Raw genomic sequence first — 24,378 nt, 5'->3', positions numbered from 1 at the left:
TCTTAAGACAAACAACCTGTCTATCCGAAATCTTGTTGATAGCCTCCAAATTATCAGACTCCACCGAAAGTCTTTTAACACCCATGCGAATGGCGAGTTTAATGCCAGACAAGATCCCCCAGAGCTCCGCAGTAAAGGAGGAGCCCGTACCTAAGTTATGGGTAAACCCAGCCAGCCAGGCGCCACCAGCATCCCGAAGAACTCCACCAGCAGCAATTCTGCCATTACTAAGGCAGGAGCCATCCGTATTCAACTTGACAACCCCTTCCATGGGCTTCCTCCAACCAACTAACTGGACCTCTTTAACCGGGGAGGGGTGAACCAGGGGCTCTCCTTCAAAACTCTTTGTAATAACAGAGAGTTTTTTCGAGAAGTAAAACCGGAGGTCAGGAATAAATACAGTCTTCTCAGCAAATAACTCTTCATTCCTCCATTTCCACATTTGGTGACAAATAATAGCGAAGAGAATAGCCCCGTGCTCCATACTGGCCAACAAATTCCCATTAACGCCTTCAGAGAACCAGTCAATATCAGAGAACCCCATAAAGAAAGGAAGGATGTGGTGAGGAAGGACCCCTTCCCAAACCTTTCTACTATTCGGGCAATCCCTCAAAGCATGGCACAAGCTAATGAGATCGTTGATGTTATGGCTAGAAATTTTGTTTCTTTTCTTGCCCCAATTTTTATTCCATTATACGTAGTTCAGTTTTTATAATGAAATTTTGTTCCTTTTCTTGTCCAAATTTTTATAATGATGGTTCTTTTTCTGTCCTCCTTTCGAGCTGTACTATTTGTTTTTTTACAGTATTTTAGAAATGAAAATATAATTTACTGATAAGAAGAAAATTAATGTAATTAGTGTTTTGGTAAAATTTGTAATTATAATTGTAACAATAAAGTCAAATAAGCACTGTTTTAAAAACCGGACCGGACCGGCCGGTCGAACCGGTTCAACCGCGAACCAGCCATGCATCTGGTCCGGTTACTAAACTTTTGGGTCGATATCATTGACCCAGTGAAAACCGGAATCACTCAGTGAACCGGCAAAAAACCGGTGAACCGGTTTGAATCCGGTTTTCAAATTATAATAGGCATCCTTCATTCAGAAGCACCCATGCCTTTTATATAGATTGTTTTCTACTGCTTGGCTCTTTTCTACCGATGTGGGATTCTATAGTTAAACACTCTTAACTATTGAAAGATCCCACATCGAATATAAAATGCTAATAAATCACCCATCTTTATATATTGTGCTCAACGTGTAATGCTTTTCCAAAATATATCCTACTATACTTTTTTTTTTATATAAACTAAATATATCCTACTATTATTTCTATTGAATGTCATGTTCCACATATATTTTTTCCCTGATTCTAATTTTCCTATTTTTTTCAAAACATGTTGGAATCAGTAAAATATTTGCACACAGTAATTATTGTATAAATTATTTTCATTTCTAACTTCATAAGTTTACACCTAACTGCAAACTAATTAAATCTAATAATTAAACAAAACAAATTGATAAAATTCAAATTATATATTATATAAATGATTTTTGTTAAAATTTAAATGATATATTATATATATTATTTATTGTGTCATCCGGTTCAACCAATCCGAATCAACCGGTTGAACCCATTGACCCTTAACCCAGTTGTTAAACCGGTTCGATGTCCGGTCCGGTTTTTAAAACATTGCAAATAAGTAGAGATATACAGTTAAACAAGGTGAGCAACTTGAAAGCGGTGACCTAAGTTAATGGCTTTCCACTACGCATCCTCCACTTGGCTATACTATTATTATCACCACACCATTTAATTAATTAAAAAATAAAATAAATAAATAAAGAGGCATGTGATTTGGGTCCTAATTATACATTTCATTTTAATGCATGAACCGTCGGCTTCAAATACAATTCTTCTTGAGAAAAGTCTTATCTGTATGCCGGCTCAACTTAGATCCTTTTCCACTTAACTTAACGCGTTCCGAACGCTGACTTTCATCTTTGAACCAGTCCTCTCCTCTCTTCACTTCACTCACTACTTCCCTTTTTCACTTTGGTCCCGCTGTTTTTCAAATTTTCTAAAACAACCCCAGTTTTTCTAGTCCTTTCTTTGACCGACTTGAGTCAGTCACTCAATCAAAATTGGCCACCAAGAAACTCTTTTTTAATATTTCCAAATAGCCAATTACTAAACGTGCTCCACTTCCTTTAGTTTTTAGCAAAGCTCTCTTTGGAATCTATTAAATAAAATATTAAATTAAATTAAGTTGTGTTTCTCTTCACACCTCCTCTTACTTTCCCACCACTTGTTACGCAACTTCCTTTATTTCCAGTCTTCAACTCTTCCTTTATAAGCCCCTCTTACCCTCTCACTCCTACTCAATCTCTCTTCTCTACAACTACAACTACAACTAATCCACCGCCGGACTAACCAATTTCAGATCACATGGCACTCCAAGCTCTCAATTCTCCGACCACCGCTCCTCCGTCTTTCCAATTTGACGATTCAACCCATGTTCACTACCTTCCCGAGCCATGGACTAAGCGCAAGCGCTCCAAGCGTCCACATCATCAGCCCACAACCGAGGAAGAGTATCTAGCTCTTTGCCTTATCATGCTTGCTCGTGGTACCACCACCACAACCATGGCCTCTACCTCTACTAATTCCACCTCCTCTGCCTCCCTTCTCCGCCGCCGCTCTCCGGTCAATTCTGAGGAGAAACCTACCTACAAGTGTTCTGTTTGTGACAAGGCTTTTTCTTCTTACCAAGCTTTAGGTGGACATAAGGCAAGTCACCGGAAATTCGCTGGCGGCGCCGATGATCAGTCAACTTCAACTACAACGACCTCTGCAACCGCCGCTGTATCTAACGGAAGCGGGAGGGTTCACGAGTGTTCTATCTGTCATAAGTGTTTTCCTACTGGACAGGCCTTGGGCGGACACAAGAGGTGTCACTACGATGGCGGCGCCGATAAGAGTGGAGTCACAGCTTCAGCTTCGGAAGGCGTTGGTTCTACTAATACTCGCAATATCAGCCATGGACACCGTGAGATCGATCTCAATCTCCCTGCCTTGCCTGAGTTTGCTGCAAATTTCTTTGTGTCCAGTGACGATGAGGTTATGAGCCCACTGCCGGCCAAAAAGCCCCGTATTTTACTGGCAGCCGAAACTCAAGAACAGTAGAAAATTTGAGGAATTTTGCAGGGATATTTTAGGGAAACAGAATTAGAAAAATTGATTAGATATTATTATTATTTTTAATTTTAATTTGAAATATTCTTTAACTAGAGTTGGAAATTCTTTTGTACATAAGATAGCAGTTGAACTCTCATGATCTGTTTGCTCCATTGTCAAGCGTGATATTCAATTCAATTCAATAGATTCTTTTCTAATTTATTTTAACAGTTACTTAATTAATTAGTTAACTGTTACCAATTGAATCCTCTATTCATTACTAATGACCATTTAAGAAGTAGTATTAGCTAACTTTGAACTGATAAAAAAAATTAAATGGTTAAAGGTTTCTAGGATATTATATCCTTGTAATGTTGATCAAAGATAATCACTACTACAGTAATTAAGCTGATGAAAATAACTTTCTAAGTATCTAGTTGGGGGACTTAATGAAAGCCAGATTCTTAATGAAAATATTAGTGATCATAATATTATATACTTTTTATAGGATAGTAGAATCAAATATTATTTACTGATTGGTCACAAAACCTCTAAATTATTATGATGTTAGACGGTGCATTCTGTCACATGACATATATTCCATTCTCACAAGATCTAAGGACTGCCCTCCTTTATTGTACTGATTCTAGACCGAACGATGAATATTGATCAACGTGATTAGATGATACTCTAGGTATTTTCAAAGGATATTTCTTAGTTCAAATCAGACGGTTTTTATGAATTATTTAAATCGTAGGAAGGATATTGATCCACATGGCCGAATGCTCCTCAAATCTTAAGGTATTACATAATTTGCAAAATTGAAAACAATAATTCTATAAAATATAATTTTCAACAATTTTAATTCTTATACTATCTATTTTAATACGGTCATTGGATTATATCGTTACTAAAATGTAAGGTTCAAGAGTTATAAGTTATAAATATGAGAAAAGTAAAAGGCTGTGGATGTAATTTTCTCCTTAAACAATTTACACGTTTTATTATATTATGGCCCTGTTTGGGAATTAGCTGTTAGCTGTTAGCTGATTACATTAGCTGTTAGCTGATTACATTAGCTGTTAGCTGATTACATTAGCTGATTTGACTAGCTGTTTGTATAGACATGTTTGGTAAAAATTAGCTGATTGATAATAGCGGTTTGTGCAAAAAGACGAATAGGGACATTAATTTTGGCGCAGGAGAAGAGAGAGTCTATCTATTAGGGTTAAAGAAGTCCATTAATTTTAATATTGCAAAACGCTAATTGAAAAAGCTCATTTTAAGAGCTTTTTCTAAATTAGCGTTTTCATCCAAAAACTCTCTCTCAAACCTCTCTCCACCAAACACTCTAATTAGCGGTTTCAGTGGTCAAACCTCTAAAGTTGGTCAAAACCGCTCTTTTTATCTCAAAACGCTTTTTACCAAACAGGGCCTATATATTAAGTCAGCGGACTGGGTCTAAAATAATGTGCCGGTAAATGTAAGTGTGGAGTGCTTAAGGCAGTGTATGCGCCACCACGAGACAGAGGCATAGCGGCAGAGTTTGTTGGAGTTTCGGTTAGTTAGGCCACTTGGTGCGTGAGTCATCACTATAGAAGTCATTTAAGATTATTAATTACTAAGAAAATAAATTTAATTAACAAGAATAAAAGCTGACGGTTTTAAATGTATTTTACTATATGTTTTAAAAAAAATATATTTTACTATATATGCCTACCTAAGCATAACGTTTGATGTTAAGCAATTAATTGTATTTTTTTTTTACTAATAGATAAGAAGAGGAGAAGAAAGGGATGTTTAGGTGGAGGAATAGATAAGAAGGAAGAAAGGTAAATGCATTATGCATATATAAGTCTTGTTTTACGAATAGCTGCTAGCTGATTATAGTTGTTAATGGATTATTTTTTTTGTTAGTCGATTTGACTAGTTAGCTGCTTGTGTAACTTGTTTAGTAGAACTTAGCTCATTGTTAATAAAGATTTGTGTAAAATGACAAGTAAGGATATGATAAAAATTTTATTAAAAAAAGATGAAACAATAAACTAATTGAAAATGCTGCTAAAACCCTTTTTAAAATTAGCTTTTTCAATCTATTTTTTCAAATCTCTATTCACCAAACACCAATATTAGAGGTTTGACTAGTTAAAATCTTTAAAGTGGCTCAAATTTTTAGTTTATCTCAAAAAAGTCGACCAAACAGGACGATACATTTTTTAATAATGAAAAATATCTTTTGAGACTAAAAAAACAATAAAATTGGTAGAAACATCACTCATAATACTCAAGACCTTCTATTATACTCTTCTATACATTCAAAAAGTAAAAAATGGAATGCATACCAGTTTATTAAGGGAAATATTTCTACTAAGTATAGTTCTTTGTTTGCATGTTTGCATGTTCATTGTAATTGACTTTTATACTAGTAAGCGAAAAGTACAAAAATAAACTATGTGGTTTGAATCATTTTCAAACTGTTGAAGCCGCAACAGAAATTTGGCTTCTAATAGATAATATGAAGTACAATCCTCGCATAAGTTGAACAAGAAATAACAATAAACTTGTATGAAGGAAATGTAAATGTTGAAGAAGATAGATTAATTACTAATTATATAAAACTTGTTATACTTCTTTATGTTTTTGCTCTCTCTTATTTTCTACCGAAACATGTACATGGTATTTATACTATTTGTAAAAAACTAAATAAAAATTTGCTAAATATGAACCCTCCTTATTTTTCTTCTGATTTCTATTTTCTTTCAGTTCTTGTTTTTCTTTTTTTCATTACCCTTCTCATTTTAACTACCCATACAAAAAATAGAAAAGGTCTCAATTCGTACAATTCTCCACCTTGTGCATAATTTGAAAACATTCAAAATTTGGATGAATAAATTGCATTATTTGAACCGGCTGCACCATAATGTCCATGACTGTCTATGTACCTTGTAACTAGGATCAAGCCAACTATAGTTCTACTTTCCTCCACATGACTCAATATGTTTGGATATTGAGCAAGTCCAAACAATATTTGAACTTAGCACCAGCAAGAACCTTGGTTAACATATCATATGGGTTATCATCTGTGTGTACCTTCGTAAGAGAAATATGACATTCCTCTACGATATCACGTATAAAATGATACCTTACGTCGATATGCTTTGTATGAGCATATGAATCTGATTCTTAGCCAAGTGAATCACACTCTGACTATCACATCTCAGATTCACACATTCTTGCTTCAAACCCAAATCATCTAGAAGACCCCTCAAACACAATGCTTCTTTCACTCCTTCTGCCACAACCATATACTCGGCCTCTATGGTAGATATTGCCACTATAGACTGTAATATCGATCGCCAACTAACCGGAGCACCATGTATTTTATACACATAACTAGTAGTAGATTGTCGTCTATCTAGATCACAAGCATAATCTGAATCAACGAAACTGCTTATTTGATATGTATCTCCACCAAAACACAAACCTGTGTTAATGGTATCTTTCAAGTACCTCAAAAGCCACTTCACTGCTTCCCAATGTGCCTTTCCTGGATTCGTCATGAATCTGCTGACAACACTGACAGCTTGTGAAATATCTGGGTGTGTACACACCATGGCGTACGTCAAAATGCCAACTTCACTAGCATAAGGTACACGTTCTATGAATTCCTTCTCTTCTGCTGTGGTGGGAGATTGTTTACTAGAGAGCCTAAAATGTGGAGCCAATGGAGTCACCACTGACTTAGCATTTTTCATACCAAACCTTTCAATAACCCGCTCAATGTAGCCTTTCTGACTCAAGAAAATTTTTGGTTTGATCTCTCTCATTTAATTTCCATACCCAGTATCTTCTTGGCAGCACCCAAGTTCTTCATCTCAAACTCTTTGCCAAGTTAGATTTTAGTTTTTCAATCTCCACCTTATTATTTGAAGCAATAAGCATGTCATCAACATACAACATAAGATAAACATAATCACCTCTAGGAAGATTACGAATATATACACAACAATCATAAACACTTCTAGAGAACCCTTGTTTTAACATAAAGGGGTCAAATGGCTTGTACCATTAACGAGGAGATTGCTTCAATACATAAAGTGATGTCCTCAAGCGACATACCTGACTCTCCTTACCCTCAACCTTGTACCCCCTCATGCTGATACATATAGATTTCCTCATCCAAGTCTTCATGCAAAAGGTTGTCTTCACGTCAAGTTTTTCCAGCTCAAGATCTCCATATCAAGTGACCAACTCTCTTTATTCTTATCTTTAATAGTTTGTTTGAAGGTGACCGACTCATCATCTTCCACCGAGAGTGCATATTCCACCAAGTTTACCTACCCATAATGCCTCAAAGGTTTTTCTGATCCAAACTTCTGAACTAGTTTGTAATTCCTCTTTAGCCTAGTGGTTACCAAAGATTCCTTGTGCTGCTGTTGTAATACATGTGTATTTTCCTGTTGAATCTCTTTATGATGAAGCTCATTATCCTCATCTTAAGTAACATCATGATTCTTTACCTGGACATGACTAGAATCTGGTTGGCCTCTAGATTCTATCTCCACCATTTGAGTATTTAAAGTCTTCTTAACATCACCATCATTAAGCACCAGAGCTTTTGATGAAGCAAACATGGATCTTTCATCAAAGGTCACGTCCCTACTGATAACAAACTTAGAGTCCTCCACACACCAAAGACAATATTTACTAACTCCTTTTGGATACCCCAAGAATATTGATTTCTTGGCTCTTTCATCAAGCTTGTTATCCTTGACGTTGTAGTAGGCTATGCACCCGAAAACTCTTAGTCTCCCATATTCTGCATGTTCCCTTGACGACACCTTATAAGTTATGTCTCCATTTAAGTAAGAATGTGGGGATCGATTCACTATGTAGCAAGCTGTAGCAACCGACTCTGCCCACCATTCTCTACCTAACCTAGAATTAGAGTGCATACATCTTGCCTTCTTAAGTAGTGTACGATTCAGTCTTTTTATGACTCCATTCTGTTGTGGTGTGTCTTTGATTGTCCATTTTCTCACAATGCCTTCATGATCATATAACTCCTTGAAATCTCCATCCATGTATTCTGTACCATTATCAGACTGTACAGTTTTCAGCTTTCTACCCGCTCTATTCTCAAACATTGCTCTACATCGTTTGAAAATGTCGAATACCTCATTCTTATGCTTAAGGAAGTAAATCTAAGAATATCTAGAATAATCATCAACAAATGTAACAAAGTACCTGGAACCACCCCTAGAAGTAACTTTAGTCGGACCCCAAACATCAGTAAGCACATAGTCTAATAACCCCCTACTTTGTGGTTACTTATAGAAAACTTTAATCTGTGTGCTTTGCCGTAGACGCAGTGCTCACATAATTTCATGCATGGTTTCTTCATGTTCTTCAACACGCCTTTCTCACTAAGCAATTATAGACCATTTTCTGACATATGCCCCAAGGCTCCTGTGCCATATCCTCATGCATTCAGTTTGATCTTTACTTCCACCGATTCCAGCTGCTAAATCTCCTATAACAATTGTCCCCAAAAGAGGATAAAGGTTTCCATGACGAATTCCATTCATCACTACCAAGGAACCACGAACAACCTTCAAAGCTCCATTTTCTATGACAACTTTGCAACCATTATTCTCTAATAAACCAAGAGAAATAAGGTTTTTTTGCAAATCTGGGATGCGTCTTACATCCATCAAAGTTCTTACCACTCCATCATGCATCTTGATTCGGATGGTACCTAACCCCGCAGTTTTACATGCATAATCATTTCCCATCAAAACGGTACCACCATCCAAAATTTGGTAGGTTTTAAACCATTTCCTATTTGGGCACATATGGTGTGAGGCTCCTAAATCAAGCATCCACTTAGCATAGATTTCATTGCATTATTCTGAGACAGAATAACAATAATCATCTTCATCATTTGAGACATAACTTGCCTCCTGCAACTCTTATTGCTTGCCCCTAGAGTTGTTGTTGCTGGTATGATTCCTAATAATTACCCTCTTGTTTGGGCAATTTGCTTTAAAGTGTCCAAGTTCGCCACATTTAAAGCATGCTCTTTCCGCATGTGCTCTAGATTTTGATCTAGACTTCCTTCCCCTGTCTTGTCCCCTTTCATTGGTCCTCCATCTAGTAGCAAACAACCCTTGGGATTGTTTTTTGTGTTCTCTTCCATTACTAGACATCCCACTTTTAGCAACCTTTCGAAGATCATCCACTAAAAGTGATGTTCTAGTCTCATACCTGGTTAGAGTATCGCCTACAAGCATCAAAGTTTGAACCATATTTTCATAGGACTTTGGCAATGAAAGTAACGACATGAGTGTTTGGTCTTCCTCATCTATCTTCACATTTATATCTTTTAAGTTTGATATAATCCTATCAAACTTATTGATATAATCCTGGATTGAGGTGCCTTCCTTCATCTTGCATGTATACAATTTGGACTTTAAGTAGATCCGATTTGTTAGAGTTTTCATCATGAAATTATTCTCTAACTTTTCCCACACGCCGGCTGCAGTTGCTTCTTCATCAACCAAGAATGCAATGTCCCTCTCAAGGCATAAGATTATGGCTGCTCGTGCTTCAAGATCTAGTTCTTCCCAATCCTCATCCTTCATATCCTCAGTTTTTGTGCTATCCTCGCTAACGCCTTGTGTAACTTTTGTGAAATAAGCATATTTTTCATCTGCATCCTCCAATAGGAAAAATCATTTTTCCCATTAAATTTTTCGATTTCATATTTGCCGACTTTGGTCGTCCCACTAGTAGAAGCCATTGTAGTTAATAAAGAAAAAAATAAAGCTCTGCAACTTTATAATTCAATGTTGGCTTTTGATACCAATTGTTGGAGCTGAAGCAGAAATTTGGCTTTTAATAGATAATATGAAATACAACCCTCACATAAGTTGAACAAGAATAACGTAGCCTTGAACAATAAACTCATATGAAGGAAATGTAAATATCTAAGAAGGTAGATTAATTACTAATCATATAAAACTTGTTACACTTCTTTATGTTTTTGCTCTCTCTTATTTTCTACCGAAACATGTACATGGTATTTATACTATTTGTAAAAAACCAAATAAAGATTTGCTAAATATAAACCATCCTTATTTTTCTCCCGAATTCTATTTTCTTTCAATCCTTCTTTTTCTCTTCTTCATTACCTTTCACATTTTAACTACCCATACAAAAAAATAAAAATGTCTCAATTCTTACACAAACATAAACTATATGGTCTAAAAGTTGGCAAACAGGTACCTTGAGGTTGATTCTATTACCAAACACAGTCCAAATTGCCTAAAAAAAGTCAAAAGTTAAAGGAAAAAGAGTTAATTTTGTCTTTATATTTATTTATTTGATAAATTAACCCATTGTTATCTAATTATCACAAACAAACCCCAAAACAAAAATAAAAATTCAAACTCACCATCTTATCTCTTCCTCTTCACCAGCTCTCTCTTTTCAAAAAATCAAATACAGAATGAGATTGAGAAATCAAATACACAAGATCGTGAAATCAAATCAAGATTACAAATTCAAGAGTATGTTCTGCTGGAGCCAAGCTTGATGAGCTCAATCATAAGAACTCGAACCGAGCTGTCGTGGGTAACGCCGACTTTGGAGCTGATGCCGAATTGATCGATCAATTGTCGAAACTAGAGACTATTTCCAGTTATAGCATGGGGCTTGGCAAGGTCGACTTGGAGAAATGTAAGGAGAAAGGAACAAGGGTAATAAACACGCCTTTTTTTCGTTTTCTAAATACCATGAAAGCCATTTATCACAAGTGTCATCTGATTATTAAGTAAATTTTGGATTAAACGCGTGTTTTCTTTAGATGACATAATTGTGTCATTAGAAGGCCACATGTGAATTGAGCTAGTTTACATTTAACCTTTCAGATGACATAATTTTAATATACTGTCACGAAAAACAATCAGACGACACGAAAATAAATGTCTATCATGTATCTTATATCATGTGAAAGGGAAAATGACATAGTGAATTCAAATTCTCATTCACAATTTCATTATCCACAAACTCACAATAAGAATTTAAATCATCATCACCACAAACATCCAACTTCTCACTAGCAATTTGATTACTCATAACTTCAATATGAGAAATTGAAAGTGTAGGACTTACCTCTTGAATGTGCAATGGAGGAAATATTAGTGATGATTCTTTAGGAGGCAACATTGGATCTTATTCTTTTCCTCTATGGTGACCTCCAAAGCGTTATTGTATGGTGTTTCAGATTTCTAGTTTGAAACTCTCCATGGATGCCCTTAACTCCCACATTTGTTCTTCTGTTTGTCTCTGTTCTTCAATTTGAACCCGAAAATGCTCCCTTAGTAGCTCCCTCGTCTTGGGTTTGAAGTCTTGAATCTTCTTATCTACTGCTTTCATAGCTTCTTGTGGTAACCTCGGTTGAACCATTATCAAAAGAATTCACAGGTTAGAAAACGATCGACTCTGATACCAACGGATATAGATCGAGTTAGGGGCGATAGTTTTTAATCATAAACTATCAAAGATATTCTCAAGTTAAACTTAAAGGAGCCGTAAAACCCCCAAATTTACAAGCTAAAACTTATAGGAATTGAAAATCCTCATTGTTAAGAGGGATGAACCCTAAAACAACTCCTAGAGAGATAAATTTGATTGATTGATAAAAAGTTAGGTTCATTACAAGAAAGGGATGATTTTATATCATCTTCTAACCTAAAGATAAAATTACATAAAAGCCTAAAACATAAATAATTAAAGTGACAGGGTTAAAGGGTAAAATGTGATAAATGTAAAGGATGACAAACTTGTAAATAAGTTGATGTTAGGAGTAGTAAATAAAAGGTGACAAACTTGTAATTAGTAGGAAGCTGGCGTAGGGAGAAAAACTGATTTGTATAACCTTTTTAAACTCCACAGAACGTGTGGATTTTATTATGAAAATAAAGCTTGTGACTTTTCAAGTCCACACGACGTGTGAGCTTTCCACATTGTGTGCGAGCTCTGTTTTTCACATGAATTGTCTTTTTTTCCCTTGGTGTGTCACCCATTTGGCTCGGCTTCTTCCAGCACTCGTTTCCACACATTCGGTTGACCTGATGCGTTCATCATAAAATCAGCAAAATACTTACATGAATAGTTTAGATCTTGGATTGATGTATGAAATTGAAGTTGAATTGCAAAATATGAGAAGTGAAGTGAAGTGAAATATTAAGTGATAATATATATACTAAAAGTATTTCGAAAAAGTTAACTTTGAAAGTTTCTAATTTGGTAAGAGATAATATAGTTGGTCTAAATATGTAAACGTGCCCCTTAGTTTGGCCAGTTTTGTAATTTACCCTAATTATAATATTGTTTTTCGTGGTTTGGATGATAATGAAAGTAGGGTTAAGGTGCAAAAGTACCCCTAACGTTTTGTGCTATGAGCAATTTTACTCCCGGCGTCTAAAATGATGCAATTTTACCCCTAACGTTGGAAGCCAAGAGCAATTTTACCCCTAACGTTAATAAATTGGGTCAATTTGAGAAATAATTCATCAAACTGTCTTCTCGGTCATGAATCTTGTTATCTACACTTTATACGTGTGTCATTTTATCAGTAACAAATCACAAACATTCGTTGGGATGTGAAAAAAAAATAAAAAAATATACTGTCTTTTTGTACGGATTAGACAAAAAAAATTCAAAAAATCCACCGAATTTATAAATATTAATCTTAAATTCTATTATTAAATTATAAAAAACATGAAATCCTTTTTTTAGAACGAATTATTATGCAATTGGTGCAGAATAATGAACAAAAATATATGTGTTTTATAATAGTGTCTGAAATTGACCCAATTTATCAATGTTAGGGATAAAATTGCTCTTGGCTTCCAACGTGAGAGGTAAAATTGCACCATTTTAGACGTTAAGGGCAAAATTGCTCCTGGCTCAAAACATTAGGGGTATTTTTGTACCTTAATCCATGAAAGTAAGAGCAAATTGTGGAGCTAGGGGTATAATAATAATTTACCCAAAATCAATTGGCAGATGCGTGTGAATAGTTTTCACAATTAACTTGAAATAAACTAAATAAATAAAGAAATAAAGAAAAGATACAGCTTACCAAGACACCTAAAATAAAGTACAAAAAGTTGGGTTTGAAACGTGGTACAGTGGTTCGGTCGGTGATAGCCAAATAAAGATCTCTTTTACGTGTGGGACACTTTCATTAATATATATTTCATCAAAAAATAGTGTGATGTATATATTGACTTCACTCTTTATCTACTCAAATGCGTTACACAATTGGGTGAAGGATTATTCGGCCTTAGGACTAGTGTTAGCGGATTGCTGCGATCTCGCTATATCTATACCAGGTTGCAGTTTTCATTTCGTCCCGAGAGAAGTCAATCGTGTTGCTTATGAAGCTGCACAATTGGGTTTACTTTCTGACTCCCCTGTTGTAACATCTTTAATCCCCTCCTCATTTGTTAGCCTTATGGCATTTTGATTATTTATATTCAATTATTATTTCATTCAAAAAAAAAAAAAAACAAACGCAATCCTATAAATGATAATGAGGACAATTTCGACCTGAAATAGTTAATGGGAGTTGAAAAATAAAAATAAAAATAAAATAATTTAAATAAAATATTACTAGATAAATAAGATAATGAAAATATTATTTTACTAACGAGAATATCACTATACTCTTTATTGTAATCATTAAATATATTCACTTTTATTGGGTAGGCTTTTGATAAAATTAATTACATATTTTATTTAACAGAAGAAAGAAGATTAAAGATTCTTATTAAATGGAGAAGATAGAGTTACAATGAAGAAAATGAAATTACGATAAGTTGAAGGGAAAGAGGTGGAAGAAAAAGGAAAGAAGAAAGTGAAGAGTTAATCTTAAAAACTGAGCATAAAGTTCTTTATTTATAAATACAAAAGACACAATACCCTTAATTAATTAAAAATACTAAAACGTCCTTTAATATTTCTGTTATCCCCCTCAAGTTGGAGTACAAATTGCGAGTATACCAAATTTGTCATTATTGCCTGCAAAAGCTTTGTAGGTAGAGCTTTTGTAAACAAGCATTTGCAATTTGATTTGTAGTAGAAATATGTAATGACGAATGAGGCATGTAGTAAACTTTTCTTTTACAAAATGACAATCGATTTCAATGTGTTTCATCCTCTCGTGAAAAGTAAAATTGCTTGTTAAATAAATGGCAGACAAATTATCGCAAAAAAGTGGAATATGTTGTTGATGCAATAACTAGAATGCTTATAAAAATGTATACTAGCCATTGAACTCCAGCTTTAACATAAGCCATGGATCTGTACTCAACTTCTGTAGATAATCATAAAACTGTAACTTGTTTCTTGCTCTTCCAAGAAGCCAAAGATTGTCCATAAAAACATAATAGCTAGAAATTGGTTGTTGACTATTCGTAGATGTTTCCCAATCTGCATCAGAATAAGCTTGCAATTTCATCTTGGATGTTGATGAATAAAATAACATTTTAGAGGGATCATGTTTAACATACTGCAAAACTCTTATAGTAGCTTGAAAATGAACATCATTAGGTCTCAATAAATTAACATGTTGATAGAAAAAGTGATATATGGTCTCATGGTAATTAAGTATACCAATCTTCCTATCAAATGTTTGTAGACAGTAGGATCAACCATAATTGTCCCTTGGTCTTTAGATAACCGTAAAGTAGCATCCATCGGAGTTGAATCAGGCTTGGTGAATATTAACCTAACATCCTCTAAGACCTCCAAGACATACTTTCATTGAGTTATGCCTAGTCCTGCACTAAACGAGCAATTTCAAGTCCGAGAAAATATTTTAAAGATCTTAAATCTTTAATTTTAAATCAGAATCTAAAAGACTCTTAATGTGAGAAATCTCAACAATATTATTACCTGTCATGATAATTTCATCTACATAAACTAAGAGGACAATGATGAAAGGTTGTCGAGATTAGTAAATAAAGAATGATCACTATCACATTGTGTATACCAATGTTTAAAAAGAAAAAACAGATAACCTAGTAAACCACTGTCTACTAGCTTGTTTTAAACCATACAAAGAATTTTTTTAATTTACAAACTAAATTAGAATGCGGTAAAACTAGACTAAGAGGTGGTTGCATATCGACTTCTTCATTAAGCTCACCATGGAGAAAATCATTATTTACATCACATTGAAGAAAAATGCCAATTTTAATAGAAGCAACTACTAAAATTAATCTCACACTAGTCATTTTAACAACAGGAGAAAAAGTGTAAATATTCCATGCCTTCTATTTATCTATAATCTTTTGCTACTAACTTAGATTTGTACCTTTCAAGGGTACCATCACTCTGTAATTTGATCTTAAAGACCCATCTACATCCTATAGGAACTTTTCCAATCGGTAAAGAAGTTAAAACCTAGGTCTTAGTGGCTGATAAAGCCTCTAATTCCTTATCCATAACATGACGCCAACAATTATACTGCATACCCTCTTTTATAGGTTTTAGGCTCAGTTATTATACTCATAATTAAAATATAATGCCTATGTGAATGAGACAGTTTGGAATAACCTAAACATTGGACAGAGGATATGGAATACGATGTGAAGGTTCAACTTTTTTTTTTTTTGCTCATCATTAAAAAGACTTCAAAGATTACAATGATATTCAGAAAGATAGTGAGGCACATGTTTAACTCTAGTTGATTTTCGAACAAATACACTATTATCAACAACATTATCAAGTAAAAAATTACTAGTATTACCATCAACATTAGGAATATTAGACACAACAATTGACTCCAACAAAACATCCTCAATTAGACCATGTACAACATCAGTATCAACAGTTGGCATTTCATTATCGACATCATTGGTAAAAATAACAGGTAAAGTATTAGCAAACGAAGTAGAATGAGTATAAACATTTACCTTAATTGGTGAATTAACACTATAAAAAATAGGAGAACAAGATACCATTGATCTAGAAGAAGTCGGTTCTGAAAAATTAGAACAATATTGATCCCCAAATTGTAGCCAACTTTCTAAAATACCATACTTAACATTTGGCCATTAGATATATAGTAGGAACCATTGGATTACAAGCAAAAGGAAAATTATGTCAACAAAATGAACATCTCTAGGCACAATATAAGAATACTCAATAAATTATAAACTTTATATCCTTTAACATGTGGCTTAGATCCTACAAAAACACATGGTATGCTATGCGGATCAAATTTGCTTTTACTTTGTTTTAAATAAAAAATATAAATAAAAGATCCAAAAACTCTCTAATTATCATACTAAGGTAATTTATCATATAATAATTTAAAAGGAGTTAAATTATCAAGCAATGGAGTAGGCATGATATCTATTAAATAAGCAGTATGCATCACACAAATCTGCCAAAAAAGGTAGAGATTCGAGCTAGACTGAAAATACAAAAATCGAGCAACACTTAATAAATGTTGATGTTTTCACTCCACAACACTATTTTGTTGTGGAGTATAAGGACATGAAAATTGATGTAGAATGCCTTTTGCTCGAAAAAATTTACATGATTAAAAGTCCCTGCAGTTGAGACGAGCATCTCCTTAATGGGAGTTTGAGTCTGCTGGTCAGTCATCTTGGTTGGAGGTCATTGCTGAACCGAAAGTCACTTGTTCTCCATGTTCACCACACCAAATAATGGAGATGTGAGAACATGTGATGACCTTCGTTGTTCGGGCTTCACCTGCTCAGGGAACGGTCCCTGGAAACACAATAACGCACAAGTCAGTATTAGCTCTAGAGAGAGAAAATCTTAAGTGGAGAGAGTAAAGTAATCAGACCTTCTTATTGGGGATTGAATGCCTTTATATAAAGTATTCTGATTGGGTATGGGCTGCTCCATGGGTTTGTATTTCCTAGGTCGGTTATCCATAGGGTGATTAGGTTAGGTTAAGTAGGCTTGATCCATATTCCTCATCATCTGTCATTAATAATTGGCCATTATTTCAGTGTGATGTCAATAATACATTCTGGCATGATGAACTTAATAAAAAAGTTTATATAAAGTCTCATCCAAGTATGGTTTTTCCTTAATCCAATCTAAGTTGCAAACTCATTCTATGGTCTAAAACAGGCTAATAGACAATGGTTTACATTTATGATACTATTCTAACATAAATAAATAGTATGAAAATTAATGATATTTAGGCATCCTTGGATGCTGAATTTATAATTAACGACCTTGTTAATTTAAAGTATTGTTTAGGTTTTCAAATTGCTAGATCCAATACAAAAATTAATATATCACTACGAAAGTATGCAATGAATCTTTTGGAAGATACAAGGATCTTAGCTGCTAAACTAATTTCTACACATACAGATCCTACTGTAAGATTGTCAAAAGATGAAAGAAAACCTTTACAAGATCCAACTATTTATAAACGATCAATTGGTAGACTTATATACAGTGGCGAAACTAGGAATTAAAATTTGGGGGGCTAATTTTAACCGTGCGGTTGACGGTAAATTTTTAAAGTAATGGGCTGGGCAAATTTTTTTTAGCCTCCAACACGTTAAAACTGTAAAAATATTATCATTTTTTAGAAACTAGCATTGAACTAATAGAAAATTAAACATGTTTACTTTTTTTTTGAAACCGACATGTTTACTTTTTTTAATGGTAAAGATATAATAAAAATGAATATTAAATATGTTTACTTTTTTTAATGGTAAAAACATTAAAAATGAATTCAAAAGTGTTATCAAAATAAAAATAAATAGTAAATTTAAATTAATTAACAATGGTAACATGTTTTTATAATTATTGAAAAATAAAAATAAAATAAATAATTTTTTTAAAAGAAAATGAGATTGGAGGGAGTTGAACATATGACTTCTCAAATAGAAATAAACATCCTTAACCATGTCATCTACTTTTAAACATTGTAAAATACTACATAGAGTCAATATAATTCTCCCCAAAATATTATCAGACACCATTACTAATTTTTTTTTCTCAATTTTCCGACGGCATGTAGGGGCTCGAGCCTACCCCAACCATCATAGTTCCGCCCCTGCTTATTTATCTTATTAACACTAGGTCTTATATTACTTTTCCAGTTAATACTTTAAGGCAATTCCTAGCAAAGCCAACAACAGAGCATCTTAAAGCATCTCAAAGGATTCTTCATTATGTTGAGGGAGATCCAGGAAAGGGTCTATATTTATCATGGTTTTAAAAACCGGATCGGACCGACCGGTCGGACCGGGTTAGCCAGGAACCGGCCAGACATCCGGTCCGGTTACACTATATAGGGGTCATTGCAAGTGACCCCCTTCGAACCGGGTGAAACCGGCGACCCGGGATCAACCCGGCGACCCGATTTCACCCCGGTTTTTGTTCAATTTTTTTGAAATTGAACAAAAATGCTGCTGATTTAATTGTGGCGGGGTATTAGTTATAAGAAATTAAAACTTTGAGGGACCAATATTTAACTTAACCCACTTATATCATTTTTTAGCAGACCAAATGCATTTCATTTCCGCGACTCTTCTTTCTCTCTTCCCTGCGCGAACCCTAGCTGCTGCAATTTGGGGGTTTTTAGTTTTTCATCAGCTGCTGCGTCTACCTCCGTCGGGCGGCCGGCGATTTCTAGACCGACCACCAGGCGACAACAACTCTCCTCTCCTTCCTTTCTGAACCGACCACCACGGCAATTTTTGGGTTAGTGAATGTTTTTTTTTCTATTTTCTTAAGTTGTTCATATTAAATTAAATTCTTTGAGTTTTTGTTTGTTGTAAAGGCTTAATATTTAGTTTGTTCCTTAATTTATTTATGTTTAATGCTTGATTTGTTTTGGAGGATTGATACTTTTGGTTTGTTGTGTTTATTTATTGTTTGATTTTTTTTGAAGGATTGATATTTATTTTTGGTTTGTTCTGTTTAATGCTTGAGTTTTTTTGAAGGATTGATATTTTTGGCTTGTTCATTAACTTATAATATGTAGTTCATTCTCTCTAAGTTTTTAAATATGTCATTGATTTATGTTATTTATTGGTTTGTTCTGACTCTGTTCAAGGTTATCTCTCTTGTTGCTTGGTTGTCTCTTGTTGCTTTTTGTTTCTGTAATGTGTATGCTCGTGAGGGCTTGATTTTTGTTTTTGTTTAGTTTGTCAATGTTATCAATTTTTTTATAGAAATGGAAACCACTGGATCAACACCAATCCACCAAACACTGAAGAACAGTCTACTGATAGAATTGATCCAGTCGGGCCAAACATTAGGAGAAAGACGGATATAGGATGGAGATATTGTAGCGAAGGCACTAACAATGAGGGTAAAAAGGTTCTGATATGTTGTTTCTGTCTAAAGAAAATAGCTGGGGGTGGTATTAACAGGATGAAACTACATCTTTCAAACATTCAAGGCAATGTTGAACCGTGCCATAAAGTTCATGCGAATGTCAAGTTCTTAATAGAAAGTTCTATGAAAGAAAATGCGCAGAAAGCAAAAGAAAAGAAGGGCTTGATTAGTATGGAAGAGGTAAGAGAGCAGAATTCACCAATTCCAGTAGCATCAAAAGATTTGTGTTCTGCATCCTCCAAAAAGAGAAAAGCTTCAGATATTAGCACTTATTTCAAAGCTGGAAAGCAAGATGCCACACAACCTTCTATCAAGGCATGTATGCAAAGCAAAGAAAGGTGGCACGACACAGATATGAAAATTGCATTATGGTTTTATGATGCTTGCATCCCAATGAATGCAGTGAATTCACCATTTTTTCAGGCTGCTTTGGACAAAGTAGCAAGTATAGGCCATTGATACAAAGCTCCTACATATCATGCCTTGCGTGTCACTTTATTGAAAGATGCAAGAACACAGGTTAGGTTGCTTGTTGATTCTCTTCGTGAACATTGGACTGAGTATGGATGCACAATTATGAGTGATGGATGGACTGATACGAGACAAATACCACTGATTAATTTTTTAGTGTATTGTCCAGAAGACATTTCTTTCATCAAGTCGGTTGATGCTTCAGATATTATCACAAATGCAGACACCTTGTGTAATCTTTTTGGAGAGATTGTTGAGATTGTTGGTCTAGAGAATGTGGTGCATATGGTGACAGACAATGGTGCAAATTATAAAGCTGCAGGAAGGAAACTCTCGGAGAGGTATTCTACTATTAAGTGGTCTCCATGTGCTGTTCATTGTTTGAATTTGGTGATTAAAGATATTGCTGAGATGCCAAAGGTAAAAGATATTGCTACTTTAGCTTCAAAGATCACTGTTTTTGTCTACAATCATAAATGGACATTGAATTGGCTTAGAAAAAGAGCTGGTTGGTCAGAGATAGTTCGTCCTGGAGCTACCCGTTTTGCTACAACATTTATTGCATTGAAGAGCTTACATGATCATAAGAATCACTTGCAGGCATTAGTGGTATGTGATGACTTCAAAAAATTTCTTAAGATGCCAAAAGGTAAAGATGTTAAGCAAATTGTTTTGGATGAAATATTTTGGAACAATAGTTTGATTCTTGTTAGAGTGATGGCACCTTTGATACGCCTTCTGCGAATTTGTGATTCTGATGAAAAACCAGCAATAGGGTATGTGTATGAAGGTATGCATAGGGCTCGTACTGACATAAAAGAATTATTCAAAGGGAAGAAGCAGTTGTACAAGCCTTACACCACAGTTATAAAAAATCGTTGGGACAAAATGTTACGCCATAGTATTCATGCTCCTGCGTATTGGCTTAATCCGGCTTTTCAGTATGACAAAAAAAAATATGTGTCAAAAGCCTGAAATTATGAAATCATTTTTGGATATGGTTGACAATCAAAGCCTCTACAACAAGCAAAAAGTGGTTCAAGAGAATATCATTTATCAAACTAGGAAAAAATGTTTTTCTCGGGATATGGCTCTTGAAAGTTGCAAGACTATGAGGCCTGGTACGTATAGTTAAAATTGTTATTTACTTGATCCTTATTCTTATTTAATACTTGTTATTTTTTTATGTTATGTTAATATTTGTATTGTTTGTTATTTAATCACTTATTTATTTTAGATGAATGGTGGAGGTGTTTTGCTTATGATGTCCCATGCTTGCAGAAGTTTGCAATGAGAATTCTTAGTCAAACTGCTTCTTCGTCTGGATGTGAACGTAATTGGAGTGTATTTGAACGAATACACACCAAAAAGAGAAATCGATTAGAGCATCAGAGACTAAATGACTTGGTGTATGTGCATTACAATTTGCGTTTGCAAAATAGGTATGTGTGCTTCAACCCATTATTAATAGAAATTATTATAACTTTGTAATATTCATTCATTTAAATTATTAATGTTGTTAGGTCCATAATCGAGAAGAGGTCATATGATCCGGTTGATTATGAGTCAATTGACAAAACCGAGTTTTGGATAGTGGAAGAAGAACAAGAAGGAGAACTTAACATTGATGAATTGGAAAATATGATTGATGAATATCCGAACGTTAATGAAGAACCGGTTTCTATTCCTTTTGAAGGTTTGCTTTTAAATATTAAATATAAGCTATTGTTTCTAAGTAAGTTTTATCTTGATTTTGTTATATTGATTTTGTTAATTTAGTGAATGGAGATGAGCCGGTGATACCGGATGAAGATAATGATGATGATGATATTGAAATTAACGTTGATGATGAAGATTGGATGAATTATGGAAGAAATGAGTGATTTGATAAGTGTCTTTTTTATTGGATTATTGTAATGTTGATTTGGGATTTCATTTAATTTTAGTCTTGAATATTGTATTAAACTAATTTGATATATTTTGGTGTATGGATTGTCAAGTTTAATTTATTAGAATTTTATTATATATATATAAAATATATATATTATTTATGACGTCGTCTGGTTCAACCGGTCCGGGCCAACCGGTTGAACCCATTGACCCCTGAACCCTTCGTCCCACCGGTTTGATGTCCGGGCCGGTTTTTAAAACCATGATATTTATTAATCATCCACATAATTAAGTTTAAAAACTTCTTTAGATACAGATTGGGTACATACAGATACAAATATCACAAGGATATCATGTTTTTTTTACACATCTCTATTTCCCCGAAAAGTGAGAAACAAGTAATTATATTGAAATCATTAAGAGAGGCAAAGTATATATTAACGTCATATGTACCCTACAAGTCCACTTTCCATGAGAGAATCAAACACATCGGATTGGATTGTTATTTTGTTGGAGGGACTCATTAGACCATTACGAGTTTGTTCATCAAATTAGTTGGATGACATCTTTATAAAAGCTTTGTCATCAATGTGATCAGCTTAATTAAACCCATTGTTAGCGATGGTAAAATGTGGATACATAGTAGTAGTAGTGGGATAAGTTAAGCTGAACACACGCATATACTATATACTTTTTTTATTTTGGTAGGCCACCGAATTAGTAGTTACTAGTTAGGACGGCTAACTAATAAATAGTGGAGAATGGCCCCAATCAATTCTAACTTATTCATTCATTATATTATGCCACACTATCTCAACTTCAACTTGCCATTCCTATTTTGGCTTTAAATATTTATCAAGAGAATAGGATAGGCTAAGATCGTATCTCAACCAGGGAAAGAAAAAGCAAATTATAACTATAGTTCCTAAATTTTACTTGTACTTTCATTACGATTCTTTGAATTTTAAATTTAAAAATTACGATCTATGAATTTTGCACTTTATTAATGTTATGACCGTTGATCAAGATGACCACCCTAATTTCGTAACTCTCTATTACAGACTTGATTGAAATTATTCTAATCAACTTTAATTATGAATCTTTTGATTTTGAGGTTATTTAAGTATTGTTTTGGTTAAGTATAAAAGTTTGTTGTTTAAAGAGAAAAAACAAAAAATAGTTTGAATAATTGAAAAGAATAATTTTATTTAAAAATGTGGCTTAAACAATTTTAATTTTTGGATTTTTTTTTTCATTTTGAGGTCGTAAATTCACTTGATCAATAATAGAATAGGTCAATATGTTAGTAAAATGCCTGAGTGTAAGAATTATATGTTAGATGTCAAATTTAAGGGCTTTAATGAAGATAAAAGCAAAGTTCAGATGCCATGTGTGTAGTTTATCCGAACCAAATGCAAAGTTTGATGGATGTAGTTGGATTAGAGCGTATGGAGACAATAAAAGTTAACCTCCTCAATGTTGTTTATTTTAAGTATGATTTTCAATTGCTTAATATGTATAAGGCATGAAGAAAACATGATGCTTTTCACAATCCAAAAATGAAGCATGTTTCTGACTTTATTTGTTAATTTCGAAACTAAAATTAAGGTGCATGTATATAAGAAAAATGTTAAATTTTCTCATCTTTCAGGTAAATTAAAATAAAAGTAATGTATAGTGGTAATAGATTGACTACTTTGGCTGGGAATTGAACATTCAACATGACACTTTTGAATTAAATATCTGTTGGCTAATTTTATCGTTACTTACTGTGGGAATTATGACAATTTTATATTGTATTGATAATTACTACAAGGAAATTTGAAATTTTCTTCTGAAAAGAAAAACTGAAATTTTTCACAAGTGATCACCGACAAAAAGAACTCACCCGTCAGTGGAATTATGGGTCAAAATTATCCCTGAAATTGGTAGATAATATCAGTTTAGATCAAATTGAAATTTAGATATCAACTCAGTCCTAAAGTTGGTAAATTTAATTAATTAGTCCAATTTCGACAAACTTTTAGATATTAAAATTGATTGTTTTTGGACTAATTTATCAATATTTACCAACTTCAAAATTAAGTTGATACATAAACTTTTATTTGCGCCAAATTGACCCTGCCTATCAACTTTAGGGGTCATTTTGTGTATTAATTCCCCGTCAGTGATATCAAGCATGAAAGTTCTATCTATGCATCATCGATCGATCTTGTGGAAATCAACTGATTGTATTATTGGTGATTAGAAACAGAAAATAAAATAAACAAATTGATACTGATGTGGGAAAATTCCACCGCTGAAAGATTCGGTACTTTTCTAAGTGAGATTTGGATTGTGTCCGTAACAGAGTAGTTGAATTGACTTGATACGGAAATTGACGGTCTTCCTTGCAAGTCATGCAAAACAAAACTTAGTGAGATCC

The 24,378-nt window shown here is 34.0% G+C and overlaps 2 protein-coding genes across 4 annotated transcripts; both read left to right on the top strand.

Annotated features, from left to right (window-relative positions):
* The first annotated feature begins 2,357 nt into the window (after positions 1-2,357).
* Positions 2,358-3,384, top strand: LOC136200823 (zinc finger protein ZAT10). The gene has a single exon (XM_065991299.1). The coding sequence runs from the start codon at positions 2,451-2,453 to the stop codon at positions 3,186-3,188; it is 738 nt and encodes a 245-aa protein (XP_065847371.1). The 5' UTR covers positions 2,358-2,450; the 3' UTR covers positions 3,189-3,384.
* Positions 3,385-18,773: 15,389 nt separating this feature from the next.
* LOC136200760 (uncharacterized) lies at positions 18,774-22,088 on the top strand. 3 transcript variants are annotated; one of them, XR_010673488.1, is made up of 5 exons: positions 18,774-18,953; positions 19,427-21,184; positions 21,348-21,505; positions 21,587-21,759; positions 21,843-22,088. XR_010673488.1 is itself a non-coding variant. In XM_065991190.1 (5 exons), the coding sequence occupies exons 2-5, from the start codon at positions 20,971-20,973 to the stop codon at positions 21,944-21,946; spliced, it is 696 nt and encodes a 231-aa protein (XP_065847262.1). In that variant the 5' UTR covers positions 18,774-18,953; positions 19,427-20,970; the 3' UTR covers positions 21,947-22,088. The 3 variants fall into 3 exon arrangements, 1 of the variants encoding a protein (XP_065847262.1); XR_010673487.1 differs by having other exon boundaries at positions 21,345-21,505; XM_065991190.1 differs by having other exon boundaries at positions 21,301-21,505.
* The last annotated feature ends 2,290 nt before the right edge of the window (positions 22,089-24,378 follow it).

Source organism: Euphorbia lathyris, chromosome 7 (genome assembly GCF_963576675.1).
Source record: "Euphorbia lathyris chromosome 7, ddEupLath1.1, whole genome shotgun sequence".
Classification (NCBI taxonomy): Eukaryota; Viridiplantae; Streptophyta; class Magnoliopsida; order Malpighiales; family Euphorbiaceae; genus Euphorbia; species Euphorbia lathyris.
Note: the sequence above shows the minus strand (reverse complement) of the source record. Positions and strands in the feature narration are given on the sequence as shown.